This window comes from Mesoplodon bidens (genome assembly GCF_964165515.1).
Source record: "Mesoplodon bidens genome assembly, chromosome: 8".
In the NCBI taxonomy this organism is placed as follows: Eukaryota; Metazoa; Chordata; class Mammalia; order Artiodactyla; family Ziphiidae; genus Mesoplodon; species Mesoplodon bidens.
Window position 1 is genome coordinate 99,952,807 of NC_138165.1, and position 12,540 is coordinate 99,965,346.

The 12,540-nt window shown below is 33.8% G+C and overlaps 1 protein-coding gene across 2 annotated transcripts in view; it reads right to left on the minus strand.

Moving 5' to 3' along the window:
• CUL3 (cullin 3) overlaps positions 1 to 12,540 on the minus strand; it is a 99,473-nt gene that overhangs the window by 28,981 nt on the left and 57,952 nt on the right. For both annotated transcript variants that reach the window (XM_081242232.1, XM_081242231.1), the window contains 5 exons: positions 9,380 to 9,540; positions 8,244 to 8,358; positions 5,883 to 6,111; positions 1,439 to 1,584; positions 525 to 701 (listed from right to left, as the gene is read on the minus strand). In XM_081242232.1, the coding sequence (XP_081098358.1) occupies positions 525 to 701; positions 1,439 to 1,584; positions 5,883 to 6,111; positions 8,244 to 8,358; positions 9,380 to 9,540 (828 nt within the window). The remainder of the gene's footprint in view (positions 1 to 524; positions 702 to 1,438; positions 1,585 to 5,882; positions 6,112 to 8,243; positions 8,359 to 9,379; positions 9,541 to 12,540) is intronic.

Genomic DNA, 12,540 nt, shown 5'->3' on the forward strand with positions numbered 1-12,540 from the left:
AGACCAATTTACTTATGATCACAATCTGCTTATTTTGATTTTCTGTGCTGTAGTGAGCTTCCAAGATCCCAGATATATTATAAAGGCTTGAAACTGAGCTTCCATATATGCTTTCAAACTTTTTTCTGATACCTATTCTAGTCTGTGCCTTCAAATTTTTGGCACTCAAGTATTGTTTGATACATAACCCCCAGAACCAGGTGACAGCAAGCAACATTCTATGTGCCACATGGATAGCTGTTTTCTAGTTCCTTATTATCTCTATAGCATATCTAACCCTCACAATCTCAAGTCTATGGATGTGTAGTTGTTTTTGATGCCAGTTACATTCAATGAAATGTCAAAGTACTTTTAACCATTTCAAATACTTGAAACAATCCTTTCAAATATCACAGTGCACGTTTAAGCACAGCAAAGGAAGACTGTTTAATTTTATATGTACAAAATTCCCTTATTTTATATTTTATTTCCTAATTTTATATCTACAAATAAAACAAGATATTTTCAAATGCATTAATACTTACCCCTTTGACTCCCTTTTTCAGCTTATCATCAATAAATAATGAGAGGTATTCAGGGGACCTGGAGTTGAGGTTGAGAAAATACTCAAAGTCACCCGCAATAGTTTGTTTAAAGAGCCGGTCGTTATTAAACGATTCCTGGAGGAAGCGATCAAACCTACTCTTCAGATCCAATAAGCCCTTCCAAATAAAAACAAAGAAACTTAGGATACATTATAATAACTTTTCTATAAACAATACATGTGTAACTACACATGTTTAACTCTGCTGGTAATAAATGTACGCATTCAGTGTTAAACTTACAGATTCTATATTGCTATTTTCAAGCCTGTATCTAAGCCTGTTAAAAATGTCAGTGGAGAGAGAGTACCCTACCTTCCATTTATGTATTATTCTAATAAAGATGAACCAAAGATTCTCCTCACTTTTTCTCCCCACCTTCCTCTATCTTGACTGAATGGGTGAGCCTGAGAGAAAATTAGCTTTAAAAATACATAGAGAAAGCTTATTAAAATATGAAAAACTTGAGTGCATAATGTATTTGTTGTACTGCTTGAAAGCAAAATATCTTGAACCAAAAAGTCACTAAAACACAGTTATTTTTTCTTGAACACACTAAGGTAGTATATGAACACTAAAGCATACAAAAAAGTAGAAAGAACTTTCATTTTTGAGACTATTTAAATAAAGACGTCTGCATCAGACAAGCTAATAAATGAAAAAAAGTGGCTGAGTTTGTATCCCTGATATAAATGTACATGCTTTCCAAAATTCTAAAATATTTAGGATAATTACGTATTAATTTACCATTGGAAAAATTAAGTCAGAAATACATACTACATAGCTTTGTAAAAGTGAACTTTTTAGCACTTGTCAAAATTACTTTATGATAAAGAGAATCTTCTGTATTTACTTACCTGGATATAGTCAACAGGATTCTTTCCTTCTCCTTCCTCAGAAACAAGGGCTTTACCTTGTTCCCTCAAGTAGGAACTCATACACTCACACATCGTTTTCAAACCATTTGGCACACGACTAAATAACTTGTACATGCAAGCAAGGTCTGCAATCAGAACGAACACACAAATTGGCTACATTAAAAATTAAGAAAATAAATTTGAATCTCTGTTCATGCTGATTTGCGATACTTAAAGAAGCTTATTTCTCCATTATGATCATTTGCTGACCACATGAAAAACTATTAAAAAAAAAAACAACCCAGGAAAACAGGGGAAAAAAAGCTAGTTAATGGTTATTATTGCAATTTACAAGATACGTCTTACAGATGAGATACTTTAAAAGCATCAGTAACATGTCATAGCAAATTTTAGTTTACATAGAAGAGATGTCCAAACAGCATAATAGTCACAAAAAATGAAAACTGAAGTTTTGAGTTCCTACATAATTTAGCCTATATAATTCTAATCTAGAATCTAGTTAATACTGCAAAACAACTATCAAAAGGATAACTTTAACTGTGGTATAATTGGCAGTTAATATAATAAGGAAGAAATTTAAAAACCAATTAAAGTCTTACAGATAATTTTTAAGTATATCTATCTCAGAAGTTCAAATGACAACCATGACAACAAAATAAAATTAAATATACTAGGATTTATTTCATTATACATCATGGTAAAATTTCATGTGAAATTTACAGCATGAATTCTTATTATTTAATATTTTCCTCAGAGCAATCCCTAATATTTCCCAGGTGTTGACCTAAGCCAATATGTATATTTTAAAAATTGGTTTATCTCACTACATCGTTTTTATTTAGAAGGAAAACTCTGGACTCTACTTTACAAGATTAAAATGTGGAGTTAAAATACTGCTTTTCCATACGTCTAATTTATCTATGAAATAAGAATTTACTGGGAGGCTATAGTGTCAAAACTTTACAATGATAATAAAAAGGCTTTATGATTGAGAACTTTTAAATATGGAGTTAGTACAGCAGTTTCTAGATCAGTGGCTGGAAAACTGTTTTCTGTAAAGCACCAGAGAGCAAATATTTTAAACTTGTGGACCATATGGTCTCATTTACAACTACTCGATTTTGCCACTGTAGCCATAAAGAAGCTGCAGATAATACATAAATGAATGGGCATGACTGTGTTCCAATAAAAGTTGATTTATGGACACTGAGATCTAAAATTTATATAATTTTCATGTGTAATGAAATATTACTCTTTTGATTTTTTTTTTTTCAAACAAACTGATAGTGGGCCAGATTTGGCAGACAGGCTATAATTTGCCCACCCTGGTCTACATTTATAAGAGCAACTTAGATCTTAAAACTGAAGTTGTATGTATTTTAAAGATACCTGGACACAAGTTTTACAAAAAGGGCTTCAAAATTTGTTTCAATGACTTTCAAAAGCAAATTTCATTAAAAAGTGCTTTCATCAATAATATATGTCCAAAATAATCTACACACAGCAAATCTTATAGTTTCTCACATTTGTTATAAATTACAACCAAGTTTCCCATGTTAAAAACAAATATTACAAACACAATAATTTATGAACATATATACTACAGTAAACTTGGCATATCAAATAGTTCCCAACTTTGTCTACTTTGTTCCTATGTTGTTACAGTTTTGCTTAGTCACATGTATATTTAACAGTATGTAAGTTAATACAATTTCATTATATGTAATTCACTGTATATAAATGTATGGCTTAGTGGAGAATGTGAAAGAGAAAATGAAAAATATGCATCATTCAAAAATTAGATATCATTATTTCTATATACACTTCATGAAACAATACAATGATACCATTCAAACTTAATTTCATAATGTTATCTGCATTTAATTATCAATCCAACTCATCCTCCATTCATGGTGGGAAAAAACTTTTTCACTTTCTGATTTATGAGATATTTGGCTTCATAATGGTGAAGCTGTGTCTCTGACATATTCTTGACATACTGCTCACGAGCAGGGCCTAGCATAATTAAAGATATTCTGCAATTAGGTTTCTAGTGGAAAGCCAGGAAAACTGAAGCCATGATTTTAAAATTTAATTTAGAATCACAGAAAGCTGCTTACTTGTGGGGAACGTTAAGTACTAAATAGAAACTATGGTAAGTGGCTATTCTGACACTCCATTATTTATGCACTTATTAAGCACTTGTCATGTGTTAGGTATACTTAATGCCTTTCACACAAGTCTCCATGCAGGTTACAGTTACTACAATTCAGGTATGCTCAACAACCTCCCCACCAAACACTTCCTAGCCTCTAAACTCCAAGCCCATTTCATCTCCCCTCCTCAACAACCCCCACCCAAGGTGACTAAGAAAGCATTAACTCAATAACTGAACAGTACATTAGAAAACTGAGGGCTTCCCTGGTGGTGCAGTGGTTAAGAATCCGCCTGCCAGTGCAGGGGACACGGGTTCGAGCTCTGGTCCGGGAAGATCCCACATGCCGTGGAGCAACTAAGGCCATGCGCCACAACTACTGAGCCTGCGCTCTAGAGCCCGCGGGTCAAAACTACTGAGCCCGCGAGCCTAGAGCCCGGGCTCCGCATCAAGAGAAGCCACCGCAATGAGAAGCCTGCGCACCGCAATGAAGAGTAGCCCCCACTCACCACGACGAGAGAAAGCCTGCACACAGCAACGAAGACCCAATTCAGACAAAAATAAATTTATTTAAAAAAAAAAAGGATAGATTCTCATTTTAAGTAAAGGAAAATGCTTTTCATAAAGTCCTATCTGCCAGGGATCATGATCAGGGTCATCAAACTATAGCCCATGGACCAACTACAGCCCATGGACTAACTACAGCCTGCTGCTTGTTTTTGTATACCTCACAAACTAAGAATGGTTTTCACATTTTTAAATGTTTGAAAAATAAAAATCAAAGTTTTACAGGAACACAGTCAAGTTTAATTCGTTTGTGTTACTTTCTATGCTTACTTTCTCACTATTACAGCAGAGATGAGTACCTTACTGTCTGATCCAAACAACTAAAATATTTATTATCTGGCCTTTTACAAAAAAAGCTTGCCAATCCCTGACAGACCATAGGCATCCAGGAGCAGCTTATTTTAGAAAACATGATAAACATCTTTAAAAATCATTTTTGTTTTGCTTTTTGCTTTTATAAAAAAAGGTTTACCAGAAGGGTCTTTTAAAAAGTAACTTTCTCTAGTTTAATAAAAACAACAAATTTACATACAACTTTTTAGGAACTTAGCACATATATAGAAATATAACCATTTGAAAACACAAGGCAAAGATTCCACTAGAGAAAGAATGGAACACCCTCTCTGCCTACCATCTTTGTTTTCCCTTCTCTTACATCCTCCTCTCTTTTAAATTATTAACCTAAAAAAAATTTTTTTCCATTCCCTACCTATGTCATGACCCAACAGGCAATATGTATTTATTTTATAAGAAATACATGGCTAAAATATTGCTAAGACTTCATCTAAGAGCACCAAATTTGTTTATTTTTTAATACCATATCAGTGACTTATCCAGTCATAGTTTTAAAGAAAACCTTCAGAAATTAAGGAGGAGGACAACATGACTATTCTTTACAATTTCTCCTGAGTACTTGTTACAAAATAACATTTTAGGAAAATCAGGTAAATAGCCATGAAGAGTAAATGTTACAGTTATCTCCAACATGTTTACTTTTAAGCAATTCTCCTTTCTCCTCTTTCACTCTATAACAAGATATCCAATCTACTAATTTATCTAAATATGTCAACATGGAGACACATATTTTTGCATTTTTGGTACCCTTACCACAACTAACTCCCCAAGAAATGCTTACAAAAATTTTAAGATTGGAACTTCAGATTATAAAAGAATCACAAAAACTACAGGAGAGTGTGTGGGAAAGAAGAGTCTAAACACCCTGATATAGAAATATAAAGTACAGGAATAGGTGAGGAAATCATTGACCTTATAAATAATATTAATCTTCTTCTTTTTTTTAAGCTCTTTTATTTTCTCCTCTACTCTATTTTTTTCCCCCTTTGGTGCGCCGTGTGGCTTGTGGGATCTTAGTTCTCCAACCAGGGATCGAACCTGTGCCCTCTGCAGTAGAAGCACGGGGTCTTAACCACTGGACCGCCAGGGAAGTCCCTAAACTTACCTTTTGGGTTAAGAAAAACAAAAAGTGAGGAGACTTAAGATGAAAGAAGAAAAAAAGCCACTTGATTCACTAGGAATATCTAAAATCCTCATTAATATGTATAAAGTAACAACAGTGATAAATTAATGACAAACACCACAACTTCTTGAAAACTGACATTCATAAACTACAATAGGAAAAAAAATACTGAGAACCTGGAAGAACTGTAAGAATTTAATTATTTTTCAACTGCTAACACTTACCTTCTGTCTTTCCGTTTTTCAACATATGTACTAGCCCCGAATTCTCCATTTCTACTATAGTTTTCATGTGCTTGGAAATGAGTTCCCTCTCAACCACCTTTACAATTGGCTCTTCAGTTGATTTGTCAAGGCAGTGCATCACTCGTTCTATTTCTTCATTAATTCTAGCTTCTACTTTCTTTATATATACTGAAGCACTGTTTTCTGCTAAAAATTTCTGGCTTTCCATCTGCAAATAAGAAGCATGATTTTTTTTTTTTAAAAAAAAACACAGAAGCAAAATGTGCTTCTGCTTTTAACTGGGTTTCTACAGTTTCTCATAAACCAAACTAAATATCCCAAGCACTATTAACATTTTATATACTGTCTTATTATATATATATATATATATATTCATATAGTCTGAATTATACCCTTTAAAGCATTACTTACATAAGAATTAATTAATACATTATCCTTAAGCAGCGTTTTTCAGACTTTGCCAGTGTATTCCAAATAGCAGAAAAAGTAAGCACACGCCAGTGAAGATCAAAAGTATAGAATGAAGCATCTGACCCCAAGTGAGAGTGGGAAATTCTTCTTTGATTTGTTTTATTGTAAAATTATGCCTAAAAAGATTCATCATGTTTATCATACAGTTTTGCTGGCATACTGGTAGTTACTAAAGTCCTCCTGCCACCCCACTCCCGCTCTCAAAGGAATATATATAAAGTTTGAGAAATAGAGCTTTTGAGTAACTATTAATCTTGTCTTCTAACACCAGCCTTAGAGAAATTCCAGTAAATTTTAAATGTTGGCTCAATTGACTTCAATCTCATAGTAAAATTAACAAATATATCTAAGAATTACATAATAGACGATGTATTAATATAAATTATGTACAAAATTTAATAACATTTCCCATTCTCTTAATAAAAAGTAGCTTATACCAAATGTACAATGGATGGCTAGTGGGAAGCTGCCGCATAGCACAGGGAGCTCAGCTCGATGCTCCGTGACCACCTAGAGGGGTGGGTCAGGGAGGGTAGGAGGCAGGCTCAAGAGGGAGGGGATATGGGGATATATGTATACGTATAGCTGATTCACTTTGTTGTACAACAGAAACTAACACAACATTGTAAAGCAATTATACTCCAATAAAGATGTTAAAAAAAAAAGCAGTTTAAAATAATCAAGTTTCTAAGAATAAACATTAACACACCAAACAAAAGTCTTGGTGAGACCGTCACTTCACTGTTAAAACTGTATTTTATATATACACACAGATGTATACATATGCCACTGCAACACACTTTGGGATCCTGACAATTAATCATCTACTGGTATTTCTATACTGTAATGAAGCTAATTAAAACAAATGCAAACGTCAAAAACGTTGCCAAAAATATCTAGAAGTAGTTGCTGTGTTACCAGAAAATAAAGCCTGTTTCCTACATTATAAAATTAATAGTTCATGAAGTATGGTCCAGGCTCACCAGTACAGGCCACACAAAACTTCCTGATGGCTACAGGCTGATTTTTGAAAAGTGGCCTGGGGGTTACGCCAATCCAAAAGACACCGAAACCCACCGAGTCTACTTCTATACTCATCCAATGGCTTCTACAAATGATGTACTGTAGAGCTATTGTAACGTTCATTTAGTTCTTTAAAAGGTTATTACTAAAGTTGACCAGTAAAGTCTACTTTAGCAACACTACAAAGCTCCTACTATAAATTGCTCAGATAGCTGAGGCTTTCAGGAAGAATGCCCTATTATCATGACCTTATAAATATTGTCTTATCATTTGTCATAGTACTCAGTCATTGTTATTATCATTTCATTACAAAATAGTACCAGTTTAGCTTTACTTTCAGCAAAGTAGTTGATTTGGGGTTGTATATACTGCTGCAAATTTTTATCAACTGTACTTACTGACTTTTAATTTCATAATCAACAGCTCTTAAGACATATATATGCCTTATGGGATCATGCATATATCTATATTTATTTTACTAGTAACTTATATTACCAAAAAGCCTGAATAGTGAAACTTCATTGGTGATGTACTGCCTGTGACTCTATGGTAAATAATTAGTAACATATAAATATAATAAAATTTAAGGTTATTTCTAAGTTTATATGTTTTATACATATAATTTTTAAAAAATCACGTGTGTAAGTCCAACCTCTTCGACTTATTTTCAGACAGTTCCTTCACTGGAATGTGAGACTGTGGGGTAGGTGTGCTGAAGGGTGTAATTTGCACCCTCTTCCCCAAAAGGCCTCAGTACAAAAAGGTCAAAATGCTTAAATTACTAACTATATTCGGTAATTTTAAGAACATCTTAAAAGAGTATTTATTTATATCTTCACTGATTACCTGAAAAAACTCTGCAGACATTTCCAAAAAAGGAGCCTCAAAATCTTCTTCATAGACTGATCGTCCTTCGAGACCTAAAATCATTAACATCTGGCAAGCATTTCTTATTGCGCCTCTGTCAAAAGAAGTTAAACCACTTGATAATAAAAACACATTAAAGATTCATGTAAAAGATGCAGCAGAAGTAGCTAGAAAGACTTCCAGAGCTCGTTTTTTTAACCAAAGTGACCAACCTCCCATAAGCAACTAATTTATAACATAAGGATTTAGAGTAATTTTAATTGGAAAGCATATCTTGACTGCACAGCTATTTATCTCAAGTTGTTCTCATGCTGTTGTAACTTAGGATTTTTGAATAAAATATGTTTAAAATGACTAAATATTCCTGTGTATTTAAAAGCACAAAAAGAATAAACAGCCTATCAGGAAGCAGGGAGGAGAGAGGGAGTCTACAGCACTTGACATGGGTACAACGTTGTTACTCCTAGGCAATATAATTTTTTTGCACCAAATGGCTTTTGGGCAACCCTGACCAAGCACCAAAGCTGAAATAAAAAGAACTTTACAAGTCTTCCTCTAACAGCTGCTTTGAATACAAAGCAGCAAAGAGAGCAGTCTTGCATGTTTCGAGCCACTCTGGCTGCAGTGTCACAAAAATGGCACTGCGACAATGTTTGGGGGGGTGGAATATGACTTAACAAAAGGAGTACAAGAGTTCTTAGTCATTTTAGACTATGTTCAACATTTTTTTCTTCAAAGACCTTAAAAATAAATGCTAGCCAAAAGCCCTTTTAAAGAAGAAAAAAATATATTATCAAATAGCAAAAAAAAAAAAAAAAAAAAAAAGCCAGCATAAAAAAAAAATACATAAAAAATCAAAAAGAAGACTAATGGCTGATTTGCTTTTTAAAAGTATACTCAATAAAAGCTTAGGATGGTTTCTTCTAAAAATAAATGTGTGCTTTTTAGTTACAATCTAGCTAACTTTGTTAACTGTGATATAAGGTTTTTGAGTATTTTCATAATATGCTGGACAATCAAACTTTAATTTACTTTAATAAAATTAAGACAGTGAATCGGTTCTCAAGATATAACCACTAAAAACCAAAACCCAAAGAGTAAAAAGATTATTATACCGGTCTACAACTTCTCCTTTCCGCTCTCTGGCAATCATATCCAATAGCGTTTGTCGTAGGTGATCCCTAATACACCCGTAACGTACAACTTGATCTCGAAAAATAATTAATCCCAAATTGTAGACATTCTCCACATTATTTTGTTGTACGTACACACGGTCCTGCAGTTAAAGCAAAATCATAATATAAACATTAGTATAACTCTTGCGAACATAAAAATAATCCTTTTGAGTTACAATAATAAAGGAAATAAAATTCCAAAAGTGGTCAATTTTGCAGGTGAGAAACACTTCAAGCAACATGGAATTTTCTAGTACCTCCCAAGTTATATAAAAGTTATATATAGTAAGTCCTTACAATTTACAATTGCTACTGAAACAATGGCTATAGGCGGTTGCCCATTTACCCTAAGAAAAAGGGAGGAAAAAAGCAAGCACCCCACCCAGGGAGAGAGGCAAGTCAGCAGAAAGCAGAGGAGAAAGGTAGACAGCAAGGCAGGCAGAACTTCCTTTCTCCCAAAGCCATACCATGCACAAATATGGTTCTTATTTTCTTAAATACTGTACCTGAAGACCATATTCTTTAAGTAAAATTGAGAGCTGAATGAAATACAGATGCATGTGACTTAAGCTGACTGTGTACTGGTAAACGTTAAAAGGTTCTAATGCTTATAACAGAGCAGCATTCAGTATTACATAATTAAAACACCCCTAGCTACTGCCATTTCAGATTATTTACTGGTAGTCATCTAACTTTCAAGTTCTTACCAACATGAATACTGGTGTCTCACTTAATAGAGTACAGATAATCCAGAATTACTGGCCATAAAAGTCCTATTTTGTGAAATATTTTAAAATCTGTATTTACACCAAAATACACTGAAATAAAACTACTGTTCTTAATTCACAAAAGGATTAGTAACAGAATTCCTTTCTGTTCTTAACCAGGACCTCTCCGGGCTTTGGCTGGTCTGTGAACTTCCCAAAATTTTTAAATTATTGTGTGTTTGTTCATACGTAAGTATTCTGGAAAGAGTCCGTAGCTTTCACCAGATTCTTAAAGGCATTTGTAATCCAAAAAGAGTAAGACTCACTGCAAACTGTGATCTCTGAACTTTTAAAGGAACACTGTTAATACAAGCAACACCAAATAAAATACAAGGTAAACATGAACAGAAGTTCTACCATATTAGTATTAAATGGTCCTGATCACCTTTCTAGTCAATTTTTACTAAATTCTCCATGAGGAGCACTCTCTTCACAGACACTATCCTCCAACTTTCATTCATCTCACACAATGGTACACACCTAATGGCTACAAGGAAAGCTGCTCTTTTATTAGCATTGTTGGTGCTCACTTTCTACATTTTATATCACATTTTTCAAATCCTGACAGCAACTTCAGTTAAGTTCAAAATTTTCATTGATGACTTCTTCAATAAATTCTTGAATTTCACACTTCCTTCCTCAAGATCTTAAATTCTGAGTTTTGCCCTGACCGCATCCCTCCTCCTTTTTGATGGCCTCACTGTTTTCTATGTACTGAAGCTACTCTTTACTCTCATGACCTTCAGGTCCAACACTCCCCACCCTCCACTACCATCCTGATTCTGGCTTACTTTTCAGCATAAAGCAAAACACATTCAATAAAAACTGGCATAAATCTAATAATTTATAAAGCAATGAGAAAATAATCACTCCAATTACTGAGTAAATTATTTATAAATTTGATTTTTACAATTTTGATTATAAGTTTCTATGGTACAGATTCTGTACCGAATACAGAATCACTCTTACCCAATGCAATCAAAACCAGTAACAAGCTAGCTAAAGTGGTAAAAGAGGAAAACTATTAAACACACACACACACACACCACCAGCACCTTAAACATTTTAATTTAAAACATATAAGCATTCACTGAGATAGAGACTTTTTCTTTGATCATGAGTCCTGTGATTAGAAGTCAACGCTGTCTTTCTCACATATACCCATACATCATAAATGTCTAGCCTGTCTACGTTCAGTTTCATTAAGATGGCTAATGACCAGAGACAACTGTGAAGCAATGTAAATGGCCTTCTAGATTTTTACAATTTCCACTCCAGTCTTTTAAATTACCAAATTACCCAATATTTAGTGATTTGCCTTTGTCAAGTCTTTGCAAAACATTCAATCTAGTTTGCCAAATAACAAATTTGTTTTTTGTACTTCTATTGACTTACACAATATAAAATGATGTAATAACAAGAAGTACAACTAGCATAAACAGGCTTGAAAACAAATACAACTGACTCTCAGTAAGCAAAGCTCAACTGACAAGGGCAAAACAGAGAAGATACACTGAAAAGTAGTGGAACAGCACTGAGAGAACTTTGCATCAATCACGCTGTTTCACAGCTAGAACAGAAAGTACTGTTAATTCGGGCAGGTACTGTTAAGTTTCAACTGTACGATATGCCTCTGTGACATTCAGCACATCTTGTGGGGGATATATAACATCACATACATATGATATAAGCCAACTTAACATATGTCTACTAAGACACTAACCTCTTTCTTAGGAAACCAAATGTTCTTAATTTAGGCTAAGAGAAATGTCAAAGAACCAAGTCAGATTTTATTGTTTTTGGTGAAAGGCAACTGCTTTTAAGAATTACAGAACAAAAGACACATGCAACGTAATCTTCAGAGTAAACTAGGAGTGTTAAAGTGAAAAATGTTTAACGTTTTCCCCTTTTGGCTTTATTGCAGTTATATGCTGTAAAATTCACTCATTTTAAGAGCATGGTTCAATAATTTACAGTAAATTTCTATATTGTGTAGTCACTGCCACAATCCAGTTCTAGAATATACTTCCATCACTCAAAAAAAGAAAGAAAAAGGAAAAAAGAAAAAGAAAAAAATCCCTCCAGCCCTTCCGCAGTCAATCTTCACTTCCAGCGCCTCTGCTTACTCTTTCTATACATTTCCTTTCCTGGACATTTCACATAAGTGGAATCACAGAACATGTAATCTTTTGTGTCTGATTTTTCATCAAGCGTAAAGTTGCTAAGGCTCATTAATATAACATATATTAGTATTTCATTCCTTTCTTGGGCTGAAGTATTCCATTGTATTGGATATGCCACATTTAGCTTATACATTTATCAGTTGATGGATAT